Here is a 25,546-nt window from a genome sequence, read left to right as displayed (position 1 = left end):
GCGCTGAGTTTGCCTGTCAGCAGGTAAGAAGTCCCTTAAGTATGGGTTTTGGTGTTTTGATGAAGCTGATGAACTAATAACTGTTCTGGCTTTGTAAACATTTGTTATTGTAGGGTTATACAGCTGGCTGCTGGACTGCACACACTGAGCTGGTATTATAAACCTGTTTGTGAGTGCTTATAAATGCCTGGATTTGCTGAAGGACACTTACTACCTACCTTTTTACATCTCTCTTAAAATGAGCACAAAGTATCTGAAATGTCTAAACAGTTACTGAGTAAGAAAATAAAACAACTTCAAAACCCACAGCTTTTTCCACTTCTTGGACGTGTGTATATCTCTTGCAGGTCTACTGAAGTCCTTGTAGACATCATGTTTTGCCTTCAGCCCTAGCTTATTCCTGGCTGGGATCTCTTTATGTTTCAACAGACTGATTGTTTAGGTGCTGTGGTACAGCTACTCTTCCATTCTTCTAGACTGACTGTATCAAGTAATTAGGGATTGGGAATACTGTTGCTTCATACATCACAACCTCTTCACACAGTCTGTATGAGATAAGGCACTGGTGCCCCAAGTTAATAATGGGTGTGTAACCTGAGTTAACTTTAAGAGTCACTTTTAGTGACTTGAGAGTTTACAACCATACTGGTACAAAGGAGGCAGGAGTAAAAATAGTCCTAGTCTATAGGTAGATGCTGAGCAAAGCTACAAGGATGGCAGTAAGACTGTTTGTGGAATATACAGTATGATGCATTAGTAAATTATTTACTCACTCTAAAGGTAAAAGTTTATTTGAATATTTATCTGTTACCCATTAAAAGTGATCTCTGGCAGAGGGCAATATCAATAACTTGGGATAGTACCATTTCATTTTCTGCTTGCAGAAAAAGCGGCCTTTGTTACCAGTCCTGTAAGATGGACCAAGGAAGACTAGGCACAACAGGTGAAAAGTTTGCTGGTCTAAAATATGTATTTTTCCCTTTTCTTCTGTAGGATTTTTAGAGCACCTCAGACGAGATCCCAAGTGGATGATTAACTTCACAATGGCAGAACTCACAGTGGAGAATGGCAGCTGTATGGACTGGCAAAAGCGATGCCTTGCCTTGGAGTCCCAGCTCTTCAAATTCCGCTTGCAGGCAAGCAAGATCAGAGAGCTGTTAGCTGAGAAGGTGAGGCAGTGGTGGCTTCTACTTTGCACTGACTTATGTCATGAAAGGAAAAAATTCCTAAATGCAGAGCCATCCAATAAAACTGTTACTTGCAGTGGGGATCTCTTCCTTGATTACAGTATGTCATTGCGCTCTGCTTATCACTTGACATACAGAGATGTGCCTGTCAGAGTGGTGTAAAGTGGCATTAGTGAAAATAAGAATTTGGCCGCCTTTACTGGAAAATCTCCAGGTATTCAGATTCTACTGGAAAACACCGTACCAGCAAGGTTCTGGATATCTAAAGTGACTGGGGCAGCTGCAGAGCAGAGATAGATATTTTGTATAAGAACAGCAGGATCAGGACTTGGCTTGCAATAGGAAAGCTTACAGGAGTGCAAATTATGCTGTAACATTAAAAGACTGGACAGGGGTATATGTACTGACATAGTGTTAGGATAACACTGCATATCCGGTCAAAACATCCTGGGGATACTGAAGAGCAGGACTGAGATACTTTGAGATCTGGATGTTAGAAACTTGCATGGCATCTGTCTGGTTTTAGAGGCATCTCCTACTAATTTCTTTCAAGTGCAGTAAGTGAACTCATTTGCAATCCTAGGGGAGAGGACTGGCAAAGATTTGAGGGTTTTAATGTTTGGGTTTTGGGGCTTTTGTTTCCAACATGGTGTGGATGTTTTGGTGTTTTTTCTTTACCTTAAATTGAGTTATTTTTCAATTTGAATTAAGCTTTTTCACTAACCTCTAATTTGCATAAAATCCAAGTTTGTAGGTTGCTGTGGGGTTCCTTCTTTGTTTCAAAATGTGGCTTACATTATCACAGTCCAGTCTAAGATTGCTCAGATATTCAATTACTACTGGAAGTGAGAACAGTTTCTTTCAGTAACAGTTTACTAATGAAGTTGAAATCTTTACAACTGACTGCAGTTTACTCCAAATGCTTTTAAGCTGTACCTGATGACAGATATGTTCTAAACTCATTTCTGCTTCACTTTGTATTATGTAACTTTTATGTGTATATTCTTGTTTGTTGGTTTTGGATGTAAAAACATCTAAATGACATCTACTTCAGAGTGGAGCGATTTTCATCCTTGCTTTCACTGTAATTATGTTTCTGCTAATGCTGTATACTGCATAAGACATTCATTCCACCCTTCATATCTTAAGAAACTATGCAATTCTAAGCACTCTCTTCATCTTTTCAAGGTAGCTTCTGAGATGGACCTTAGTGATATACTTACCTTGGAAAACATTGAAAATGGTTGTAAAGTCCATTTAGATAAAGGCACATTAAAAAAAATGTATTGATGTGGTGCGGGTCTAGTAAAGACAACCAGTACTCATGTGCAATACTGTTTGCTGCATTATGGAACCTGTGTCCTCGTGCTTTGAGAAACTTCCTGACTACCCCTATGCAAAACAAAGAAACCCACCTATCAAACTTTCTTTTTGGAGAACAGACTTGCCAGAGATCTTTTGACGATCTCTTTAGGGAGGTTTGTGAGCCATGGCAGAGAGTGACATTTTCATCTGTTCTGGGGGGCTCCTCAAGGAAGGGGCCTGACTGCCATTAATCCAGCCTTTCAGTCAAAGCGATGTTCCCTTTGTTAAGATTAAGGAGCAGCTTGGTTCAGTGATCAGGTTACTCTGTAACTAATTGTACAGCACCGTAGTAGGCTGGTTTGAAGGGTCAAAGAGCTAGCAGGTTTGCAGTTCCCTACTCTGAATGTCGTGCGGGAAGGGGAGAGCCGAAGGGACTGTGGGGCAGCTCCGGCAGGCTCTTCTGATGTGGGTGGACTCAAGGCACGAGAGCAGGTGCTCAGCACACAATGCCCATGCTGAACACTCCTGTTGGGAAGTGTCCTGTGCCTCAGGTTCCTGACTGCTCTGCGAAGACTTGCTCAGAGACCCTCCTTCCCTCCTCCTCACTGGCCACAGTGCTCCCCAGCAGTCACAGCAACTGGGGCTCCTGTCCATGCTGCTTCCTTCTCCCCCTCAGATGGGCAGGGATGCAGAACCGAAGGAGGTGCATGCTTTATGCATAGTGATGCCAGCTCCAGGGATTTGTATTATGGATTTTATAGCAACTGTGACTTTTAATTTTTTTCTTCTGGTTCTATCTGTGAGAATGAAGAGATTCAGACTTATTTGAAAGAGTACTGCATTTTCAAAAAGGTTTTTTGGGGGAGTGGGGGAGAAGATCTTAAAATGTGAAGTGGGCACAGTTTGAAGCTGTGTTGCCAACCTGTGGTGAGCATTGCCCTGAGGGGCAATGCCCCTGCAGCAACAGGAAAATTAAAAAAAAAAAAAAAAGGGGGGGGGGTGTTTGCCAGAGAAAGTGAAGAGCAGTGTTAACAGGGATGTGATACTTGATCACCAGCTAGGTTGTCTCAGGGGGCTGGAAGCTACCAATTGAAAGGCTTGGCAACCTGACCCCCACACTTTAAACTAGTCTTTATAACAAATTTCATGATTTTACGGCAGATCTTACTATTTTAACTCAAAAAAAAAAAAAAAAAAAAAAACCCAAACAAAACTCGCAACCACTCATGCCTGGCATTGGTAGTACAATGTGTGCTAACAGTTTAAAATCCGCTTAGATTGAATAATCCAGATCGCTGTTCAGAACATGAGGAATTTAAAACCCAACGGTTTAACTGCCAGTGCCCTAGCTCACGTGGTGTGAACTTCCATGTTGGTAGCCCGGTCTCAGCTATCAAGCAGTGCCGCTCAAGCTGCAGAGAGCCTGGCTGCGGGTCGGCACGGCAGAGGGACCCCAGCCTCTGGCCTCCAAGACAAATCTCTGCCATCCTGCTGGACCCTTGCAGGGCACGAGACTCCTGGGTCCTGCCTTGTTGTGGACATCAGCAGGAATCTGGTCTCTTTGGAAATAGCCAGTTGTTTCTGCTCTGACTTCCTTGTACGTGCACAAAGAAAGGGATACTCCTCTGTTGGTGAACGACATAGCAGGCTGTTACCTTGGCAGCACGATGACCTGGTTAGGAGTGAGCTCTGGAGGAGAACAAGAGGAAGAAAAGGAGGCTGAGGCATGCAGGAACTTTTTTCGCTCAATTTTATTTAGCATCTTCTGAGCCCTCAGGAGAGGGGAAAGCCTGTGTGAATGGTTGGTAGGAGGATCTTCTGCAGCTTTTAGAAGGGCCATCTGGGCAGCTTTTAATCTGCCTCTGTCTGTCTTCAATAAACAATGAACATTTGGAAAAAGCCTCTTTTGTCTCATGCAAGCATGGCTATACAACTGGGCCTGTTTCTCTGTCTGGGCTAATGTTTGGGAGAAGAGTTACTTGAATTTGGCTTGGTCGCTAAGTTTTTTATGTGACCTGGGTCAAGTTACTTAGTAGCATTTGTCAAATTATAAAGCATTTTGAATGAAAGGACCCATGTAAATACCAAGCATTATTATTAACACATTGAGGGATTTGAAAGAGTCTTACAAGCATGGATGTATTAAATCTGAATGTGCCCCAGTGAGAGAGCTGACACCGGGGATGGGTGAAGTAATCATTTTGTGTACATGAGAAACACAGTAATTATTTAATAGTTCATAATAGGACAATCCAACAATGTAGTACAGGAAGTTAAGAAAAGTACAAGTTCATTTAAGGCTACATGGGTATTAGGGTGACAAAAGTAATTGATTTGACTGGAACTTAGCCAGGAGACTCTGATTGCACAAGAAGTTTCATAACTCTTTAGCGATCAGGAACAGTCCCAACATACATTCTCGGTCCTGATCAGGAACCAGGACTGCTAGCAATACAAAGCAGTCATGAGGCTGGGACAACAAGGAGTTTTTCAGTCAGAACAGTGCTCTCTTAAAATAACATGAGTCTTTCATGGAGATTGCCTGCCTTGTGGAGGATCAAATTATTAGTCTAAGATCATAGCCTTTGGGAAAAGGCTCAGAGATTCATCTGAAGTCTGCTGTCAATGTAGACACTGACAATTCATCAGAAAACTAGCAGAGGCCATTGACTTTGAAGCTACTGTCATAAACAGTCTTTGTTTCACAAGATGTAGTATGTCTCCAGTTAGCATCTGTCTTTCACCAATATATTTTGCTGCTACCTGTCTGCAGTGATGACTATCCAGAGTCTAATAGATAAGTGCATGGGTAGATCACTGTTCCTAATGGACACAGACTCATGTCATAACCCAGACCGCTGCTGTCAGTGTTAGACTGCCTTGAGCTCAGTCTCTACCCACACTCTCAGAGGCTGTGTCTGTGGTCAGAGGAACTTTGGCTGTCTGTGCAATGTTCTGTGACATCTCTCTCTGTTCCTCTGCCAAAGAAATGTCCTTGATTTGGATATTGAGCTCCATAGACTGTGATGTCCTTGATTGCTCCACTGAAAAAGCAAACCTGAGAGGTATCATGCTAAATGTGGCACTTTCTGATCTTCATGGTTTGAATTTGTTATGGCATGGCTTTTTTAGTTATAGGACCATTGAGGTATCTACGTATATGTACCTTTCTATATGTCTGTCAATAGGTGTCAGTCTGCTCTTATGTTCAATGTGTATGTATGAAAAGGAGAGTTGTCTTGTTGCGATCTGAAGGAAGGGAAATGGAAACACAGGAATGCTGATATCTGCATTCTGGATGATCAACCCAAGAAGAATAAGTCCTGTTTTCAGAAGTATTGGTTTGGTCCTCATAGTGACAGACCTGAATACTTGGCTCCAGTGCTTTATCAAGAATGATAAAACGCATTGAAGAGAAAAGGAGCTCAGTTCCCTTTATAGTTTGTTTTCTGCTTGAAGCATGATTCTTTTAATCTTCTGAAGCTGCTTCTATGTTATTCCTTCATTAGTAAAGCACAAGTAAATGCTGGAAACTGTGAAGCATTCCTCAAATTTTGCAGCTTAGTGGATAAAACTCAGTGTCACTGACTTCATGTTACTGGGCTTAAATCTGAAACCCACTGAAGCAGGGCAGGTGATGGAAGACGACCTTGCAAGCACTGAATGAGACCCTAAGTTGCTATTTAAAAAAAAAAAAAAAAAAGGCTGGGCTCTAATGGTAAGTTGTTAGAGGAACCCCAAGTACATCTGCACTTTACTGACAATTAAGTGATTCATATACACTTGGAATAACATTCTATTTCGTGTCCTTTAACTTCAATAGCAGCAACACTTAGATAATCACAGAATTGTCAGTTTGCTAAGCTCTTTAAAATGAAAAGAAGCACAGGAAAATTAAGATCATTGTTAATCTTGTCAGTTATGAACATGTGATGCTTTTGAAGTCAAAGTATTCATTGTTTATAATGTGGCATTGTAGAGAACCTGCTGTGAGCTTTCCAATATGTATTCATTTTTATTTACCATTGTGAATGAATCCTAGCTGAAATAAAAACAGGAAAGAATGGTGTGCTGTAGACAGGCTTCTTGCAGGGATAGCCCATGGTGTGTAAATTGTAGAGACAGGGTCAAGACTTTGGGACTATTCCCTTGACCCGTGTAATGAATGGTGAAGCTCACTAATGAGAAAACAGTTCCGGTAAATTCAAAGTAGGGCAGAAGACTGGAAAAGGTCAAAGGCTTTTTTTTTTTTTTCTGATCAAAGCTGTCCAGTTAACCCAAAAGGTGCCAAAGATCTGAGACCTGCAAAGAAATGGAAGACTCCTGAGTAAAACAGGTGAATTTCCAGGTGATGTTAATTTCTTTTCTTCCTTTCCCCTTCTCCCCTCCTCTTCTGGCTCTGAAGATGCAGGAATTGGAACAGAGAGTGATAGAAGCAGAACAAAGAGCTGAGGATGCAGAGGAACAGGTAAGAGATTCTCTTACGGTTGCTCTGGTACAAGCCAAGTAGGAACTTACTCTAAATTCCCTCCAGTCTAGCATACAGACAGCACTTTACAGTGCTGTGCTCTGCTAGGGAAACATTGATTTACCATGGTGAATGGATTTTCTGGTCTACTTTTACCAGTCTTTGAGCCTGAGCTATGAACAGGTGCCTAAATAGGTTCAACCCTAAGTGAAACCCAGCACCTTGTATCTGCCTCTGAGCTTCACAGCCTTTACCCCCTCATCCATGATAAGCATGCTTGGTTATGGAAAATGAAGGGGATGTTGTACCTCAGGATTAAAGTGCAGAGATAGAGCTGCCTGGCAGGTCCTCAGAAAACTAATACTTAAGAGTACTGGTAAGGACTTCTCTACAAGTAGAAAAGGTTCTGCAAAAGAAATAAGGGTGTGCCTGCAAAACCTATCAGTTGATTTGGACTTTCTTTTTAGTAATTACTGCTCTGGCTTGGGAGCTGATGGAGAAAAGCAGTAAGAGCTGGATTCATTGCATATTACTGTAACCATATAAAAATAAGGCATATTGCTTAAGCTAGTCCTTCTATGCCTATTGAATAATGGAGAAAAGAGAGAGAGCCTTTAACTTGTGAACAGGCTATAAAGAATAACGGACCTTTGGGAAGCAGACTGTTATACAGTCTGCGCTGTGAGGAGCGTTATAAAAACAAAAGAGCCAGGAGGGGCTAGATGGTCTGAGCTCCTGCATCACTGCAGACCACTGCTGAAGGGAAGGTTTGAAGTGAATCAACTCTCTCCAGCTGGACAAGAGCTGCAGGACTGAGCATTGAGTCAGAGATTAAAGCGCAGAACTAAGAGCTGTGCAAGATGGCTGAGAATGGCTGTCAAAGAAGAGTTCAGTAGTGAAGGACTGAATAGGCAGTGTTATAAGCACTGGGAAGCATATTGCCTGGGAATCAAGAACTCGAAGCACCTGGTAAGGTGTTCTGTCTGCAGAATGTACTATTGCATGCTAGTTCAATATTGATGTCAAGATTTTTTTCTGACCAGCTTAAATATAGGAAAGTTGCTATATCTAGTCACCATGCTGTTCGCCTCTATGCTAGATAAGCAATTACCAACCAAGAACAAGAGTTGTTCTTGAGACTGGTATCGGTAAGTCCACACCCAACCAAGCCAGGCAAAGGTAACGTAGTCACCGTGGCAGCACCAGCAGGAAAAATAGTTATCACCACAGGCCAATGAAGAAGGTTTCATACTAGCAGACACCTCAATGACATGAGTAGAGTGTCCATGATATGGTAAGATGCAATGACAGAAAGGGAGCAGATGGAGAGCAAGTCACATCTAGGTCAGAGCATGGGCAAGAAAGGGAGAACTTGGCTGGGAAAGTGTAGGAGAAATGAGGGTTGCCTTCACTCACCTGCCACCAGCAGAAATGAGGGTTGCCTTCACTCACCTGCCACCAGCAGTTCTGCAGCCATGTGTTGGCAGGTCCTAAAGACTAGCAACCCTCAAAGTTGTAGGGTCTGCCTTTCCAGCAGCCTTATCCCCATCTAGAGTTAAGCATTCCTAGAGAAATACTTCATTGCTGCCTGACAGCCTGAAGAAGTAACAGCATAAGTAGTAGGACCATTCCCTTCCACTAACAAGTATATTCACCATGAATAAGAAGCAACTGACAAATGAGAGGGCTCCACATCAAGTGTAAAATCCCTTGTTATCTCTCTCTCCAGGAGTCTGGGGGGTTGGATTTGTTAATTCAATGGGCTCCCTGTAGCTGCCAACCTCAATTAAGGAAATCACATGTTTGCAGTCCCCTCTCTGAGCCTCTAGTACAGAGTCAGCATTTGGGCATCAGACAGAAAGGAGGGGCCATTTCTTTTTACTATAATCACCCTAAACTCTAATGAAAACACATCCAACTCAGCAGGCTTAGTTTTCTGGCTCGGATGTTGGGCGCCTACCTTTCTGATTCAGTATGAGGAAGAGGCAGTTTGCTTCTCTGCCTAATGCAGGCAGACAGGAGAACAAAACACAGCTTCTGCAAGTATGAAGTGTAGGCTGCTCAACAGAGCATGAGTAACTCTCTTGCACAGACTCTGTGAAGTGCTCAGATCATTGCCTGCATTCTGCCTTCCTGGTTCCAAACTCATGGCAAATTAATGGTATCTGGAGTTGGTTTCTTTGCAGATTCATTCTCTCTGGGATGTGTTGGAACCAGATATTTTTCCGTCATCAAATGCTGCAGTTAGCAGGTTTGACTTAAGTTGGCGGAAATCCATTCACCTTTAGAAATGAAGTCTTATAACCCATTGCAGTAGGATGAAGTAATGATAAAACAGACTAGCAGATCAAGAGACATAGGTTTTGAAGAAAGCAAAGAGGTTTTAAAAATTTGTTAAAAACCTGAAAGGCTTCAGCAGCAGCTAGATTTTAGTGCATTGAAACTTTGTCTATAGTGACGGAGCATTAGATTAGTGCTTCTCCTGCTGAGATGAACAAGTGTTGGCACAGGCAGGAGCTCAAGGATAGGTAAAGCTTCTGAAATAGCTAACATGGTAACTCCTTAGCAGGTCTGGAGAAAACACTTCTCAGAAAGCCAGAAGTTGCCAAAACATTGTCTAAGCTGGTGATAGGAGGAGGAAGGAACTCTGTAATACATCTCCCTATAGAAATCTTGATCTGAAGCAAATGGCCGGGGTTTTGTGGTGTATACCTCGGTAGTGAATGGGGTAAAAAGCTGACCACAGTATTGCCAAGCAGGAAAATGTGGTGTACCTTGCCCATATGTCTATGTAGACTATAGTGCCTGTATGGTCTCTTTGACCAATAGCATGCAAATATTTCACAATCCATAATGTGTTTATCTGTTACTGCTTCAGCATTACAAATGAATGGACAATGTTCTTTTCACATATGTGGATATAAACTAAGTGTGACTTGAAAGGGGTTTTTTTGCTTCCTTTCCCGACTTCAAAAATGTGAAACCCACAAATACTCTCAGTTAGGGTCTCGCTACTAAACAAGCAGCTCCTTCATTTGCATTATTTTGGTTTTTTATCTCCCTCTGGTTGTCATTACAGGTCAGAGTTATGGAAGAGAAGATAAAACTAGCCAACGTGAAGGCCAGTGAATCAGACAGCACTCTTCACAGGAAATACCAAGAGCTGATGGGCACAGTGCAAGGAAAGGAAGATCTGATCAACAGATTGGAGACACAGCTAGCAAAACAGGTAAAGATATTTTCTACAGGGAGACCTGTAGCTTTCATGAGTTGGAGGGACTCTGTAATGTATGTTTTGAAGGTATGGATTATGTCTCCATTACATATTAGCCTCTCAGTTGCCTTCAGCTGTAAAATGATGCTCTGCTCAGTGCAAGATCTTCTCCTTCCTTTCTCTTTTCAGACAAAAACATCCATTCAGCCTCAGTAGCCCTTGTCTCTTTATTATAGGAGATTGATCAATGTCCTTAAAGGACTTCCTTATGTTAGTGTTGAGACTCTGAATTGTAATGCTGGAGTCTGGTCACAGTATTTCTGTCTTCCTAGCATATAGACTGCTCTGCAAAATCATTATGTAGCCCATTTCTGACTTGGCACATGCTGCTTCTTGGGAAGGGACTTTTCCCAGTCTTCAGCAATCCTTTAGCATAGTTCATCTCTTGTCAGATGTCCTTATTATAAAAGAGCAGCTGTTTCCCAGTATGGATAGTTCTTAGTCTTTTCCATTCTCAGTTGGAGGAAGGAAGGAGCTACATCTACAGCAGGGCTTGTATTTCAGCTCTAGTAAAGGCCTTGCCCTGTGGTCTTTTTAACATGAGGAATGAGGTATTCTTATATTTTGCGAAGTAAATTACTTTTAAATGGAAATAGCTCATTAGAATTTTACACAAAAAATGTTTTGCCATTTGAGTTACATTTTACATTTAACTAATTGTCACCTATTTCAAGGGCAAAATAGATTGGTAAGCTGTCTGAACTTACTCAGACCAAGTGTGGTGTGGAGGTCAGGCATCAGGTCTTTGTAATACTCTGGGTTTCAGGTCACTTCCCCAGGCCAGCTTGCTCAGGCAGAATGTAGATGAAGTTTCTGCATTTTGAAGGAGAAAGAAGGTGTTTGGAAGGAGTGATCAAGGTCTGGAAGCAGCTCTTACAATCAAAGATAGAAGAAATTCTGATTTACCCAAAAATGCAAGGTGTGACTTGATTAAAATCAAGGAACACAAATGAGAAAAATGTTCTGTTAGTAGAAATCTTTTTATTCTAGCAACAAGAGGCAAAACAAGATTCTAGAAATGAAGGCTGAAGCTTGACAATTTCAGACAAGAAACACTCTTTATCAGGGTCACTGGTTTAGTTTCAGAATGGGATGGGATGGTGGCAGTGCTGAAAGGTCACTAAGGGTCCCTGTAAGGCATACTGTTTGTTTTCACTGGGGTGGGGAGAGCTGTGGAGTTCGGAGTGTTAATAAGAGAACACTGAGGTCATGTCTGGACAACACAATAGCATGGGACATAAAGAATCTCTAACTGCTTCTGGATCTTAAAGCACAATAACTGCATCTACGGGTGCTGTGCCTGAGTGAATTGGTTCTGCTTAGAGGCAGGGCTTACCAAGCTCTGTGACAATGCTGTCGTCATGTCACTATCCTACTTTAGGATCCTAAATAAAATCTTGGCATTGCATAGCAATATTCTGAATCTTTTACCTCTTGGTCCGTGATCTGAGACAAGTCCAGGTCATTAGGGATTCAAAGGCATTCCCCATATGATGGATATTCAGAGAACTATGGTAGATCCGCTACATGTGCCAGGTCATTTCAGACCAGTAGGCACGTCTAATATTCTGACTCGAGCAAAGGCTGGTACCTGATGATTAAGAACACACACAACCATATTGAGGGAGAAAAACTAAATAAATCCTCCTCTTGAAGCATTATGCTCAACTACAAATGTTACTGCTACCCATAATGTTGCCAAGGTCTATTTTAAAGTCAGCAAATATATTTGAATAAGAGCTTTTAAATGTGCACTTGTGGTGATGAATAGCATGTGGTGATTAAAAGCGATATGAAGATGTGGTGAATTACCTGGAGTCTACTGTGTATTTATATGGTATACATTAAGCTAATTTACACTCTTCAATGTGAAAATTTTAAAAAGGGAGGTGGGGGGAAGCACTGACATTTTTATTATCATAATTGCTGGTATTTGTTCACATCAGAAAAAAAATCTAGCAGGGAAACCACCAGCTGCTATCAGAAGGTATTACCTTTGTCCATTTAATTAGAGAAACCAGGGCTGAATGTGCCATACGGAGTGTATTCCACCCCCCCCTTCGTCCTGGAACTGATTTATCCTTGTAGTTGTTTAAATCATTGCATAGATAGGAGACCTTTCAGTGACATTTGCTTCTGATGAAGCCATATAGGAGATGAACAAAAGGCTTCAGGTGATCGTATCAATCCAGCAACTTTCAAAGTAAATTCCCAGAAAAGGAAAAAAACGTACCTGAGAAAACACAGCTGCAAAAATGATGTAGCAATATTGCCCAAGCAGATACTTGGAGAAAAATGTTCATTGTGCAAATCAACAGTATTCCCACGACACCTTTGTGTGGACTAGAAGCTGTTTTAATGGATATGTAAACATACAACCACTTACACAATCTCAAAACCTCATAGTAGGTCTTAGTGTTTCAAGGTCAAGTTTTTGAGCTTTTTTTTAATCCTGAGTCTGCTATCTTTTTTAATTTACTTTCTCAGTGAGAGTAGTGTGTGTGTTAAATAAATTGTTGGTATTAGTCTCCATCTCATGCACCTTTAAAGTCTATACACCTGTGCTTGCAGCAGTTGAATCCCTTTTGCTTAGAATTATTACATTGTTTTATAAGTCACTTACAGACATTGCTTAATTCTTATTAACTTCAGCCAACAATGTGTGTGTGTATAGGCTGGGAGAACACTACAGATGCTTGACAGCAAACAGCAATGTTGCAAAACCATCTAAAACAGGAAAAGTTGCAGACTACTCAAAAGAAACTGTGGTAGGTGGACAATCATTACCAGAGCTGGATCTTGCTATTCCACAACAACGTCTTGAAACAACCCTCTGAATTTGACTCCAGGGACCATCTAAGACAACTTAGAGCTTGATTTTTCTCAGAGGCCAGCTAAATAATAATATCCAAATAGCAGTCTTAAATCTTACGTCTGGAATGGGAGCTTCAATGTTTAAGTCACTCCTGATGCGGTAACTGGCTGAGAACATTTAGTTGTACTCTCCTAATGCATCTAACCTTTTTTTGGCACAGAAGCAGTTGAGGACTGAGGAAGCCAAAATTGTTCAAGAGAAAGCTGCCAAGATCAAAGAGTGGGTAACATTTAAGCTGAGAGAGGTGAGTCTTTAGCTTGTTGCCAGGTTTCAAGGCCTATACCTAGGTACCATGGCTGTACTGCCAGCGGGCTCCTACATAGAACAATAGTCTGAGGACAGTCAATCTGCCACAGAGGCTTTCTGCTTGTTTGGCCCTAAAAACGCTCAGTTGCAGAGCTAGGGTCGTCCCTCTTACTGAGGGCTATTTATTGCTTTGGGCAAACTATAAATGACTGTGAAGTCACTAATGCCTGAAAGCAGTCTCTGAAGAAGATTTACCGGTCACAAGTGGCTTTCACCTAGCTTTCCTCTGCCTCTCCCTTTTTTCTCTGGGTACAGTTTCTGTCTCTTTTTCTGATAAAGCAGCTGTGACACAAACACGTCTTTTGCTCTTCCTTAATTTGCTATCTCTGAACAATGCTCTTTTCCTACTGCCCAGCATTTTCTCATGTCTAACCTCTTCCTCCTATCCACCCTGTGGACTTATGCCTCTATCTGAGCCTAATTCAGTACCCTCTAGAAAAACTAAGAGATAGCAATGGGTCAGCATGCAGTTTTGAAGATGTGGTAATAGCTTACAACTGGGAGTGGGGCTATGTGGTCTTTCCCTTTTATTCCAAGTTAAAGCCATAGATTTCCCAGTTTATGCCAGAAAGGGAATTTGTTGGAGTTGGAAGAAGCAGTCTTTGTGGGCACTAATTGTGTTAGAATGTGACTTGTAATCTCATTAGATTGCCTAGATAATTTACCGAGCTGCTGTGCTGCTTCTCTTTCATTGTTCTATATGAGATAACTTAAGGTGCATCTACGTTACTGACTGGTGCAGCACAAAGGAGGAAGCACAGGGGTTAACTTGGTGTGACCTGCTGTGAATTCAGGACCATACATTCACATTGTGTCTTTACGTCATTGTGCCAGATGCTGATTCTAGGTGCATACCATGCACAAGTGGACCACCACCAACAGAAGGGCTTTGCATCTGTGTTGCAAATGGGTTGCTCTAGACAGCACCACGGGTGCAATTTCAACTTTGATTCCATCAAGAGGGAGCCCTTCCTCAGGTGCACTACTGCTACGTTTAAGAATGTATGCTGAGGCACTTAGCAAAGACATAAGGCAAATTTGCAAAGAATCACTTGTGCACTAATTGCAAATGTAAATGCACCCTTAATGGGGTTTTTTGGTGTGTTTTTTTGTTTTGTTTTGGGGTTGTTTTGTTTTTGGATCTGCTGGATCCAGGGGATTTCCTTTTACCACGTACAAACTTGGTCATAGGAAGTTCCATCTAAACATGAGGAGGAACTTCTTTACTTTGAGGGTGGCAGAGCACTGGACCAAGCTGCCCAGAGAGGTTGTGGAGTCTCCTTCTCTGGAGATATTCACAACTCGCCTGGATGCATTCTTATGCAGTCTGCTCTAGGTGAACCTGCTCTGGTGGTGGGGTTGGACGAGATGATCTCCAGAGGTCCCTTCCAACCCCTGTCATTCTGTGATTCTGTGTGACACAAAGGGTGAGAGGGGAAAAATGCTCCTCCTGGGTAATAGTTTTTTGATTGTCTCTTTCATGACAGTTATTTCCAGAACAGGAGTAAATGATAAACAATAACAGGGAAGGAAATTAAAAGACCTATTTGAGACTAGTATAGGTGTGATTAGTGTATACAGAGGCTATTTGAGAAAGCACAGCAAAGTGTTTAAGTGGATTGTCCAGTGGAGCTGCTGAGGAGAAGGATTTCAAGGTGACTGGTAGACTCACCCATCCTTTTTTCTGTTCAGACACTTGAATGTAATAAAAATGAAGACATGTTCTGTATAGTGGAACACACACACATACAGCTTTGCATTATTTTTCAGTTTTTATTATTGTTGTTTCATAGCTTGAGCTAGAAAATTACCACCTGAAAAACTGTAATCAGAGGCTGACGGAGCAAATTGAAGCCCTTCAGGATACATTGCAAGGTAAATGTGTTCACCTGGCATTGTAGCCTAGTAACTACCACAAGAGTGGAAGTCAGCATTCCTGGGTTGTATTCTTAACTTTGTCATAAATTAGCAGTTGTGACAGTGAGCAAGCAGTAAATTGCTCTGTTCCTCAGTGGGTCTGTTTTTAAGATGGGAATAACATTGCCTACCTGCCTTAAACTCTTAATTGGTTTCCCACCAGTGATTGAACACAGACCCCTTTTTTTCAGAGTCTGCTTTTGCCATTAAAATAAGCCACTGAGTTCCTGAATTAGAAGTACTCATTGAAATACACAGCAAAACCCTCCATTCACTTCAGTGGTGCAGGGTAGAAGTTCCTGAGGTATTTCACTTTACCTTCACATGTGAATTACCCTCATCTCCACAAAGCCTCTGCTGGCATGTGAGCTGAGTAACTGAGGACTGAATGGGCCAGGGCAGCAGCTGTCTGGTCTGCCTTTAGAATCTGGATTCCTCTGTTTTATCAGATTGGGTTGCAGGAAGCTGCTTACGGTGCTTGTGCTTTTGTGGTTCTTGCTTGGTGGATAGATAGAGAGCTTTGGTCTCCAGGGCTTGAAATCAGCACCTTTCACTGCAACACATTTTGAAGAGGAAATTCTCTCTTAACCATTTTCTTCCTGTTTTTTTTAATGAGCTTGGTTTGGTCACAGTAAGATGAGCTGGTTTCCAGAACTTTGCTGGGCACGCAGGCAGGGGGCATTTCTTTCCCGCAGAAATCTTCCTGGCATTTCTCTCACTCCACAGCAAGGGAATAGGGCAAAATTCCTTCTAAATCCCACCATGTTTCTAGCTAAATGCTTTATGACTGCGTTTTTCTCATCCCCTCTGGCTCTGGCTGTTTACAAAAAGAGAATGGCTGGTAAGCTGCGTTAATAATCTGGTATTAAGTGTTCCCTGGATCCCAACTCTCTGGTCAGTAAACAGCTCTGTCCTCTCCTCTTATCCCCTACTAGTCTTGCTGTGCCAGGCTGAATTCAGAGGCTTCTGCAGAGAGACAAATCTCTTCTTGCTTGCCATACTAATAGTAACAGCTTCCTCTGCTTCATCTCCTGTCACATCTAGGAAGCTGCAAAAACACCAATAATATTTAAAATGAATGGCCTCTTTTCAGCCTACACTAATGATTTACCTCAGGGGCAAGGGAAAATGTGTGCCAGGATTTGTGAGTGCCAGCATTATGTGTTAGGAATAGCTTTGTTATCATTTAGTTCCTTGTGACTCAAGTGCCAAGGTCAGGCTCTCATGGTTGACTATTTCTCATCTGTGTTTCCAAGAGCGGGTTTCATCCTCTCCACAATCAACAGTGATTTATTCTGCTGTTTGCTCTTCCCTCTGTTTCTTTGTGTCTTCAGTTTGTTTCTACTTCCTTGTAAATCCCATTAGGGGTTAAGCAATGCCTGTAGAGTTTGATGTTCAGGCAGCATTTTCAGTGGTAGCTGTGCAGAGACAAACTCACCCATATTTATGAAATTTCCAAAGTATCTTATGACTTGGTTCTTTTCACTCAGGCAATATATAAATGCCAAGGTCAATCAAAATCATAAAGTGAAGTAACATCCTCTGCCACTCTAAGTCTTATCCACACTTTCTCATAACCTAAAGCTGCTATTCAGCAGAACTTGTAGAAATGAGTCTAAATCTAGCAATTATGGAAAGGAAGAAAATAGAAGAATTATAAAGTATAGGTACTAAATAGACAAAGAACAACGGGGGCAATCTAGGATCTATCTTTTATGTCATCTCCTAATATAGCAACTGAAGAGGCAGAGAAAAAATAAACAAAGAAAAGGAAGTTTTTACAGCAAAAATGTGTAAGTAACTGTTATAAAACTTGTTGACAAAAAGCACTGCTTGGGTCATATAGCACAAAAGGATAGCAAAAGCTCCAGGGAAATTCTTGAAAAGAGAGTAACCTCACTGATTTGTGTGATGGTTAAGAAGGTTCTCTATACAGATGCTGGAAGCCTCATCTAGCCCCTAGGAATGGGAGGAACCATACCAGATTATTTGATGGCTTAAATCGCTGCAGGTCCATTGAAGTCGAAAGCCATGCTAAGCAGTGTTCTGGCCACTTAGGTGGCTTTTGACAAAGTATTGTGTGGCTAGGTGCACTTCCTTCTCATGGCTGTTTTAAGAGAAGACACATAATCATGAATAGGTAAGAGTGAAAATTGCTATACTGCGTTAGACTGAAAGCTTGCCTAGGCCGGTATCCTGTGTTCTGGTTGGCTTTCAGGAAAGAGCATAGAAAATACTGCAAGTAGAGCTGTCCTTCTCTCCATGTACCCTTCCAGCTTCTGCTGTCAGTGTTTTCGGAAGTTCCTAGGACAGAACTTCTGCATAAACTGTTACTTGTACCACTGATAAATTAGTTTTTCTGGCCTATCTTTTGGACACTCCAGCATTCTCTTTCCTTTTTTGTTTGGAAAAAAACCCCCTTCCTTCTGTAAATTTCAAACGCGCTGCCTGATAACTTCATTAGGCACCCCTTAATTCCTCTTTTGTAAGAAACAGCGATTAATCATTTCCTATTGATCTTTTCTGTACTATTCCCAGTTACAAATATATAGCACTTCTGTTATAGCTGTGCCCAGCCATCTCCTTTCCATTCTGTATAGTCCTAACCAGGCCAGGGTGCTATTGAAATACAACTGACATGAACAACTTACACTAGCAAGTAACATTTTAGACAGTAAAGCATTTGAATGCCCTAACTGTATGTTCTCCTCCATTGTAGATATGACCAGCATTCCTCCCTTTGAATCTCTTTGGAGCTGTGATTCTCTGAAGCCCAGAGCATCACAGGCCTCTCTTGCTGAGAAGACAGACCAGAAATCTGTGCTCCTTGCACCTGATTTCAGACAGGTGTGTCAGACAGGACCTACGAAACGTGTCCTCTCTACAGCAAACATAGTCCTTGCCAATGACACCTTTACTGAGGATGGAGAAGATAAATCTCTGCTTTCCCAGAGCACACTGAAGCTCACGTCTGACCCATCAAGCTGGAATCTCTCCACAGAGAAAGATGTATTTCCAGCTATAAGTTCTGAACACGGGTTAGGGTGCTCTGATCCCTCATCACTGGACCCTCCAGCTGAGGCCACAAGGATCCTTGAGACTTTGACTTTCGAGTCGTCTTTGGAAGGAAACCGTAGTGCTGTGAGAACCTTGCAACAAGTGGCTTTGGACAGCACCCGCTTCTCTGATCTGAGTGCCAGGTTCCACTCCCACCGGCTGGACTCTTCTTCCTCAGGAGAAATAATGAGCATGCTTGAGGGCCATCTCCAAACTGCTGAGCCACCCCCGGTTGTGTCAACATCAGCTGTTACAGCACATTCTTTCTGTCCAGGGAGGGAATGCAGCCTTGGCAGTAGTATGACCTTTCCAAAAATACGAACTCCCAATAGGCCAAGAGACAGTATCCAACTAGCCAAGAGACATTACAGCCAACCTCAGCCGGTAGCTAATTCTTTCCATCGTGTAGTGAGCTTAGAGGCTAGCACCTTCCAGCCCATAACAGACTCTCCAGTCTGCCATGGGGAAGTGAAGGAGACAGATATTGATGATGATGGGGTACTGGAGAAGATGGAAACAGAACGTGTCCCAGTGAGGGAAGAAGCTGGAGCATGTGAGGAAAGCAACCGCTTATCTGCAGGGCAAAGAGAAGCTGTGAGTTCTGAGGCTGGCATACTTGACCCAGGAGGTAAACCTCCCACACCACCGCTGCACAGATTCCCATCATGGGTAAGAAATGCAAGGACAACAGTCTGAGAAGTGCTGCTTATCTTTGAGTAGTGCACAGCAGTTAGGCTACAACAGCTCTTGGTCTCAAGTAATTGTTTCCTGTGGACGTCAGTCACATTTCTGAATCACCTAGTCTGACAGTTCCAGATCATGGGGCATGCTGGTTCCACTGACAAATTTTTTTGTTCTTTTCCCTTTATAAGGAAAAAAAAAAAGTCCATGGAAGAAAATAGTACTCAAGAAACATAGGAATAAAAATAAAAGTCAAGAGGTGCTGCATTGTGGTTTATACTTACAGGTCATCAAAAGTTAATCTTTAGTTCTATTGTCATTTGTTTAAGATAGAAAAGTGAGTCATAAATGCAAGTGAATGGATCAGACCAGATAGTTTCAGGGTTGTAAAAAGCTGTGAATGCTAGAATAGATACATGGATTAGATCTCGGCATTTGTATCTCATGGTATACTTCTGCTATCAGGAAAACTATGTGAAAACCATTGATAAAGTGAATATACATGTCCTATTGCTTAGTTCATGTGAGAGAGGAGTCTGTTGTTATCACTTTCAGGTACTTGTTAGTTCAGATGGTTGGATTGTTTGCTAATGTGTCAATCTAACTTGATAAACTTGCTGGAAATCAATGTAGTATCAAAAGAGATAATTCCATTATTGTCAATTTGCTTTTTTAAAGACATAGGCAAAGAAGTTGAAGGTGCAAAATCAAGCTTTCATTGTTAATCCTCATGTTTTATAATTTTTTTCTATGAAAACTTAATATTATTTGTGATCTTTGCTGTGTCCTTTATGATACCAATTTAAACCCCTGTTTAATTTAAATTTAATTTAATTTTAATTTAAACAGCTGTTTTTACAAAGGAATCTCTTTTCATTCAGTCCATAATATGGAACTGTGCTGGGGATGAAGCTGCATAGTGTAGTAAAAGAAACCGCAGTTTCCAAGATGTCTGTTTTATTTGCCGCAGAAGTCAGAAAGGTGTCATGAACAGTGTACTCACTTGGAAGAAGGGAAATACATCTCGGAGCTTGGCTACTATTCCTTTCTCTGATCTAGAGTTCCAGTGTAAGGTTCTTCTAGTCCCTTAAGCTAAATTTTTCACAGGTGATCATCAGCTCCACACATACCTTCTGAATGTCTAACTTGAGTTTGGCAAGTAAATTTAATTAAAGAAGCGCTGAGCACTCCACTGCTGCAACTGTATTCAGTTGTTTTCATTACAAACAGTGTTATACGATGCTAAATTCTCAAAAAGTCAGGTCTTGGACATCTTGAAATGGGTACTCCAAAGATATTTGATACTTCAAAGAACCTATGTTTGAGTTCCTTCTCTGGAAGCTAGCGCTAGCACCCATCATGTCCCTCCCAGGGTTATTGTAACATTTTGTATTAGTCTTTATGAAGCATTGCAGTATTACAGTCAAGAACACCACAGGAAAAATCCGTTATTTTGTCTTCAGACCAGAGTCAAGTAGGTGTATACAAGTAGGGCAAATTTAAGTATATCAAACACTAAAGTGTGAATAGAATATTAAATAGCAACTTAATCAGTAAGAAATGTCCATTATGTGCCTTGAATAGGAAGTGTCTGGGGAAAAATATGGACACAATATTTCATTAGAGACTAAATCACAATGCATATACATACAGAAAATACTAAGTCTGTAATTTCTTTTTTTGGTGTACTTGACTTTGCAGTCTTGGGTACTTCCATATATATGTATTATGTGTGTTATCTGAGAGTGATTGGTTGTATGCTGTAAGGAGCAGCAAGATGATTCCTAGCTTTGATTTTTATCCATTTTAGAATGGTTGATGTCTTAGTCATAACATTGCATTTAGTTACAGGTTTGGGTTCACCTCTTGGAATTTTTATCAATTTATGAAGCACTTGGAGATCCTTTGAACTGAAAGCTCCACATGTTGTTATAACTGAGACACAGGCTTATCGAGATCATTCCAGGCATTTCTTTCATTCCCGTATCAGAGAATGGGAATCCTTTACAGGTTGTGGCTCAATAAATTGTCCTGGTTTAGGTCTCTTCTTGATTCATTTTATTGCACTGTTCATAAAGTGGAAAAAACAGCTTTTTCCAAGCTGTGATATAGTAATTTATTGATAATTGCATGTAGGTGTTCCAGTCTGTGGATATCATCTCTGTAGCATTTACAAGCCAACTCTGTTGTGATTCAGGGAATTGCACACAGACGGACATTTCCACTAATGATCATTCACCCAACATCTGGTGGAATGGAGCAATCTTTCTTAGAGGGCCCCTCCTTCCTGCCCAAAGGTGTGATTGTGATGTGATTCTGTGACACAAGCATTTCTTTTTGCAGGAATCATGTTTTTGACTGACCATTGCTGTTCATGGTATTATTGTTCCAGGAGAGTCGAATCTATGCTGTGGCCAAGTCTGGCATGAGGTTGTCTGAAGTGGCCACGGTGAATGATACTTCCAGCTGCTGTAAGTTCTAGACACGATCCATCCTTAGAGGGAGTTTACAGTGACAGTATGGGACCTGAGCTTCTGGCTGTTCATATTTCTTCATTTTCTTGCCTGTTTTCAAAGTAAATTTTTGATTTTTAGATAGCCATGATAAAGCAAGGAAGGGAGGAGGATACATCTAATCTCAGGGATGGTTGATGCTGGGCTGTTTGAGCCCCTACATTTAGTGATATCTTCAGGGACTCCATTATCTCCTTCATCACTTTCACTTTGACACTGTTCTGTCTCTGCATGGCTGTGACCTTCTTTTAGTTTTGTGATTCACCATCACCTTCCCCTGTTACGGCTTCTACCTCTTTGGACATGGTGCGCTGGGTTGCCATTGTACCATGGGGAGCACAGGGTGGGTAAGATGTCTTACAGGCTAAATGGAGGGAGCATTGCAGCTGTCTCTGGGAGTTGTATGTAATTAGTAATACATCCCCTGGCCTTTCTCAGGCCAAACTCTCCATGATGGCAGTCCTCCATTATTTGATGTTCCAAGAGGCTACATAAGTTCTTACACACATACATGTACCTCTCCGTTAAAACCTTCTCCTTTTCACCAGTTTGTATTATTTGCTCTCTTGCTCTCTCTCTGAATTTTTCCAGTTTCCAATTTCTCGTGTTCAACTTCTGGGCCATTTACCTGTCTCATCTACAGAAACGTCACAGTGCCAGTCTACACTACGCTGAAGGGGGTAAGGAGTTACCTCACTTTTCCTCTTATGAAAAGCATGGTCCAGGGTTGCCAGTAATTTGAGAGAGAATGGGATGAAGCTGTGCAGTGAAGGAAAGAAAATTAGAGAATGCCAGGAAGTACTGGACACTAAAAGAATGCAGGAGTAGCGAATAATAAATGTATTTAGGAATACAGAACATTGCAGCAAGTTTGGGTCCAGGAAGCTGCAGTGTGCACTATGAAGCTGTAGAAACCTGGGGAGTAATAGTGGGTGTAGCCTAGAGAATGAAATGGAAGAGGACTCTTGAGAGCTTATGGGGAAGCACAGGGCTTGTGGAACCCTTGTAGGGAGGGTGTAACCAGAGGAGATCCAAATAGATCAGACTAGAGAGTCCAGCTTAGAAGTTCTCAGACTAGAAAGGGAGGCAATAAGGAGCCCTGGGACAGTCGTGGGCAAGGCAGTGTGAAAATGAAGGGCCTGCATTGATTGCTCTGTCTCCTTTTTGAGCAGGGATTGTCCTGGGGAAACTCTTCCCTCACACACTGACCATACAGGTCTGTTTTCCAGAAAGCCACACAGATCAGCAATGTGCCTTTCTTAGATGAGTCTTCAGGCTCTGATGATGACTGTGGCTCCCATGCCAGCTTCAGGACTTCTACTGCTGGATCCGAGAACAGGAAAGCTAGCGTGCCAGGCAGCCCTCGTGCAGTGAAGAGAGGTAAAGTGGGAGTATTGCCACCGAGCAGCATGAACTCTGTCCTCATGGGTGAGACAAGATGTCCTGAACAGCATCACCAGTGACAGGCAAATGCTCAGCCTTGGTGATGCTAATAAGGAGTTCTCCCAGAATGTGTGCAGACATCAACAGCTACTCAATAGAAACCTGTCCTCTTAGATGGGTTTTTACCACTGGTAGATTTCCATCCAGGCAATTGCTAAGCTAAGACTGTGGGAAAGATTGATCTCCCAGATTTATCACATCCAGTGAAGCCATCCATACATTTTCTGTGACTTCTCCTTGTAAGCAAGCTAGTACTGACACATTAAAGAAAATGGTTTTTGTCTCTGTCATTGGCTGGTAATTTCTTGACCAGTAAGCAAATCTTTCCTGTCTTTGAAAGGCATCAGGTAATTTGGGTCTTGGCTAGGACATTTTTTCTTGACTGCTGGGAGGGTTAAACTGGATCCTTGAGTGGAGTTTTCATTACAATTGGTAGTCAATAAAATAGAATCCTATTTCATGTCTTTAACTTCTGTTGTGAAGCAGTCACTGATGTGTCTGCGCATTGCCACGAACCAGTGGTGGAAGATTCACAGAAAGAAAAGCCCCATTGCTGGTGAGGGAGCCTTTTTGTTAGTTTGGATGAGAGGGGCTTGAGGCTTTATAATGGATGTTTCCAGGCTGAACACGGCATGTCTGTCCTTTAGATAACAAATCTGTTAATTTTTAAAAATTTTTTTTAATACTGTTTTTAATCTCTGTTTATTCAGCAGCAAAATTATTTCACTGACAGTATCCAAAACTCACTCTCACTACTTGTTTGTCTTCCTAGGAAAAAAAAAAAGTCTCAGAAGTTTGGTTAGTGGGGTTTGAGTTTCCGAAGTCTGATCTGATTTGTTCTTCTTGAACAAAAAAGCCTTAATGGTGAACTCAAAAATTTTTTCACAGTGTACACTATTCAGTGCATGCTTCTGTCTAGCCATGATTCTCATTCTTTCCTTCATTTGGAACAGGTGTATCTATGTCCTCACTGAGCTCTGAGAGTGACTATGCCATCCCTCCTGATGCCTACTCCTTGGATGGTGACTATTCAGAGCCAGAACATAAGCTACAACGAACATCTTCCTATTCCACTGATGGTGGAATCTGCACTGTAAGTCTTGCCACCTCGCAGTTGTGAAGGGATGCAACAAAAAAGGGATTGCAAACAGGGCCTTGAAAGAGAAAATGCATAACTACGATTGTATCGAGTTATCCCCTGTAAAGTGATGCTCTAACAGACTGAGCTGTTGGTCCAGTTGGTTTATATCAAAAGACGCTATCTGATGATTCAAAAGAAGGTGTAATTTCCGTTACATGGTTAAATAAAAGTATAAGCACCAAGGGCTCTATTCTTTCCTGATGACCTGTACTGGTTTCCTGTAGTCATATTCTACTTTAATGATGGCCTTACGCTTTTGTGACAAAACAAGTTTGGAAATTCAGAGGAAGGAAGGAGAAAGGATAGAATATTTTGGCCAAGACAAAAAACTCAAACAGGGGCAGCATTAAATTCTGTACTCTTGAATGTAAAAGATCAAGCAGACAAGGAACAGGACTCTAATCATGGCTTAGAGACAGCCTTCACTTTTATTTGGAAAATCACTGCTGTGGTAGGAAAACAAGTAAGTTTTTGGAGCATCAAACAATCATCAAAATTATCTTTGGATGCCTTCTTTACTAAAACAACACAATATGGTATTTGCAGCTACACAGATAGTCTAGGACTCTCTCCAAGTCGGGCAGAGAGCACTGACCTTAGATGGCTGCTACTCCTATCTGACAGAGTAAAGCGGAAAATGATGGAGATGCAGCAAATGTCTGAGCTTGACTTCAGCACTCTTTCATTTTTTTTTTATTTTGAGAGGTGCAAGATAACCTCCCCTCCCCCTTGCTCTTTGCCTTCCAGGAACCCATGGAGAAATCAGGTTACTTGCTGAAAATGGGCAGCCAGGTGAAGATGTGGAAGAGACGATGGTTTGTTCTAAGAAACAGACAAATCATGTACTACAAGTCTCCGGTGAGTCACTGGGATACATTTACTCCTGTGTGGAGGCACAGGGAAAGGCTGCCTGCAGAACCAGTTCCAGGCTGATACCACTGGCAGAGTTGGGAGCCATGGGCAAGCGTCCCCCAAAATGTCCTGCCAAAGAGCTTTATTTCTGACCCACAGGTTCAACCATGGGTCTCTGCTTAGGTAGGGAAGCTCCTTGTGGTGGAACTTTCCAGGAGATGAAAGGTTGTTCACAAGGACAGAAGCTTGGCACCTACTGGTTAACTTCATACAGATGATGAAAAGCAGAAGGCATACTATGGCCCAGCTTTGGTCACATTTAAGATGAAAATAAAGGAAAAATAAATTACAATACCAGGAGGGCACAGATATGTACTCATCAGTCAGTATACAGGGCTCTGAGGAAAACTACAGCTTTCAGGGGGAAGAAAGCTGGATTCTTTCATTTTTCATCTTCCCACATGGACATGGAAGTATTAGAAAACTAGGGTAAAATTGAAAATAAGCTTTCATGCAAAATGCTGTCT

At 41.8% G+C, this 25,546-nt stretch overlaps 1 protein-coding gene across 1 annotated transcript in view; it reads left to right on the top strand.

Annotated features, from left to right (window-relative positions):
• Window positions 1-1,028: 1,028 nt before the first annotated feature.
• The window catches only part of PLEKHH1 (pleckstrin homology, MyTH4 and FERM domain containing H1), a 45,237-nt gene continuing 20,719 nt past the window's right edge, over window positions 1,029-25,546 (top strand). Inside the window, exons 1-11 of the mRNA XM_009816130.2 lie at window positions 1,029-1,169; window positions 6,898-6,960; window positions 10,040-10,189; window positions 13,270-13,353; window positions 15,209-15,290; window positions 18,052-19,058; window positions 21,463-21,541; window positions 22,175-22,263; window positions 22,813-22,963; window positions 23,980-24,119; window positions 24,915-25,025. Coding sequence (XP_009814432.2) covers window positions 1,029-1,169; window positions 6,898-6,960; window positions 10,040-10,189; window positions 13,270-13,353; window positions 15,209-15,290; window positions 18,052-19,058; window positions 21,463-21,541; window positions 22,175-22,263; window positions 22,813-22,963; window positions 23,980-24,119; window positions 24,915-25,025 — 2,097 coding nt within the window. The remainder of the gene's footprint in view (window positions 1,170-6,897; window positions 6,961-10,039; window positions 10,190-13,269; window positions 13,354-15,208; window positions 15,291-18,051; window positions 19,059-21,462; window positions 21,542-22,174; window positions 22,264-22,812; window positions 22,964-23,979; window positions 24,120-24,914; window positions 25,026-25,546) is intronic.

The sequence above is a fragment of the Gavia stellata genome, chromosome 7, assembly GCF_030936135.1.
Source record: "Gavia stellata isolate bGavSte3 chromosome 7, bGavSte3.hap2, whole genome shotgun sequence".
In the NCBI taxonomy this organism is placed as follows: domain Eukaryota; kingdom Metazoa; phylum Chordata; class Aves; order Gaviiformes; family Gaviidae; genus Gavia; species Gavia stellata.
This window is presented reverse-complemented; position numbering and strand designations above follow the sequence as displayed.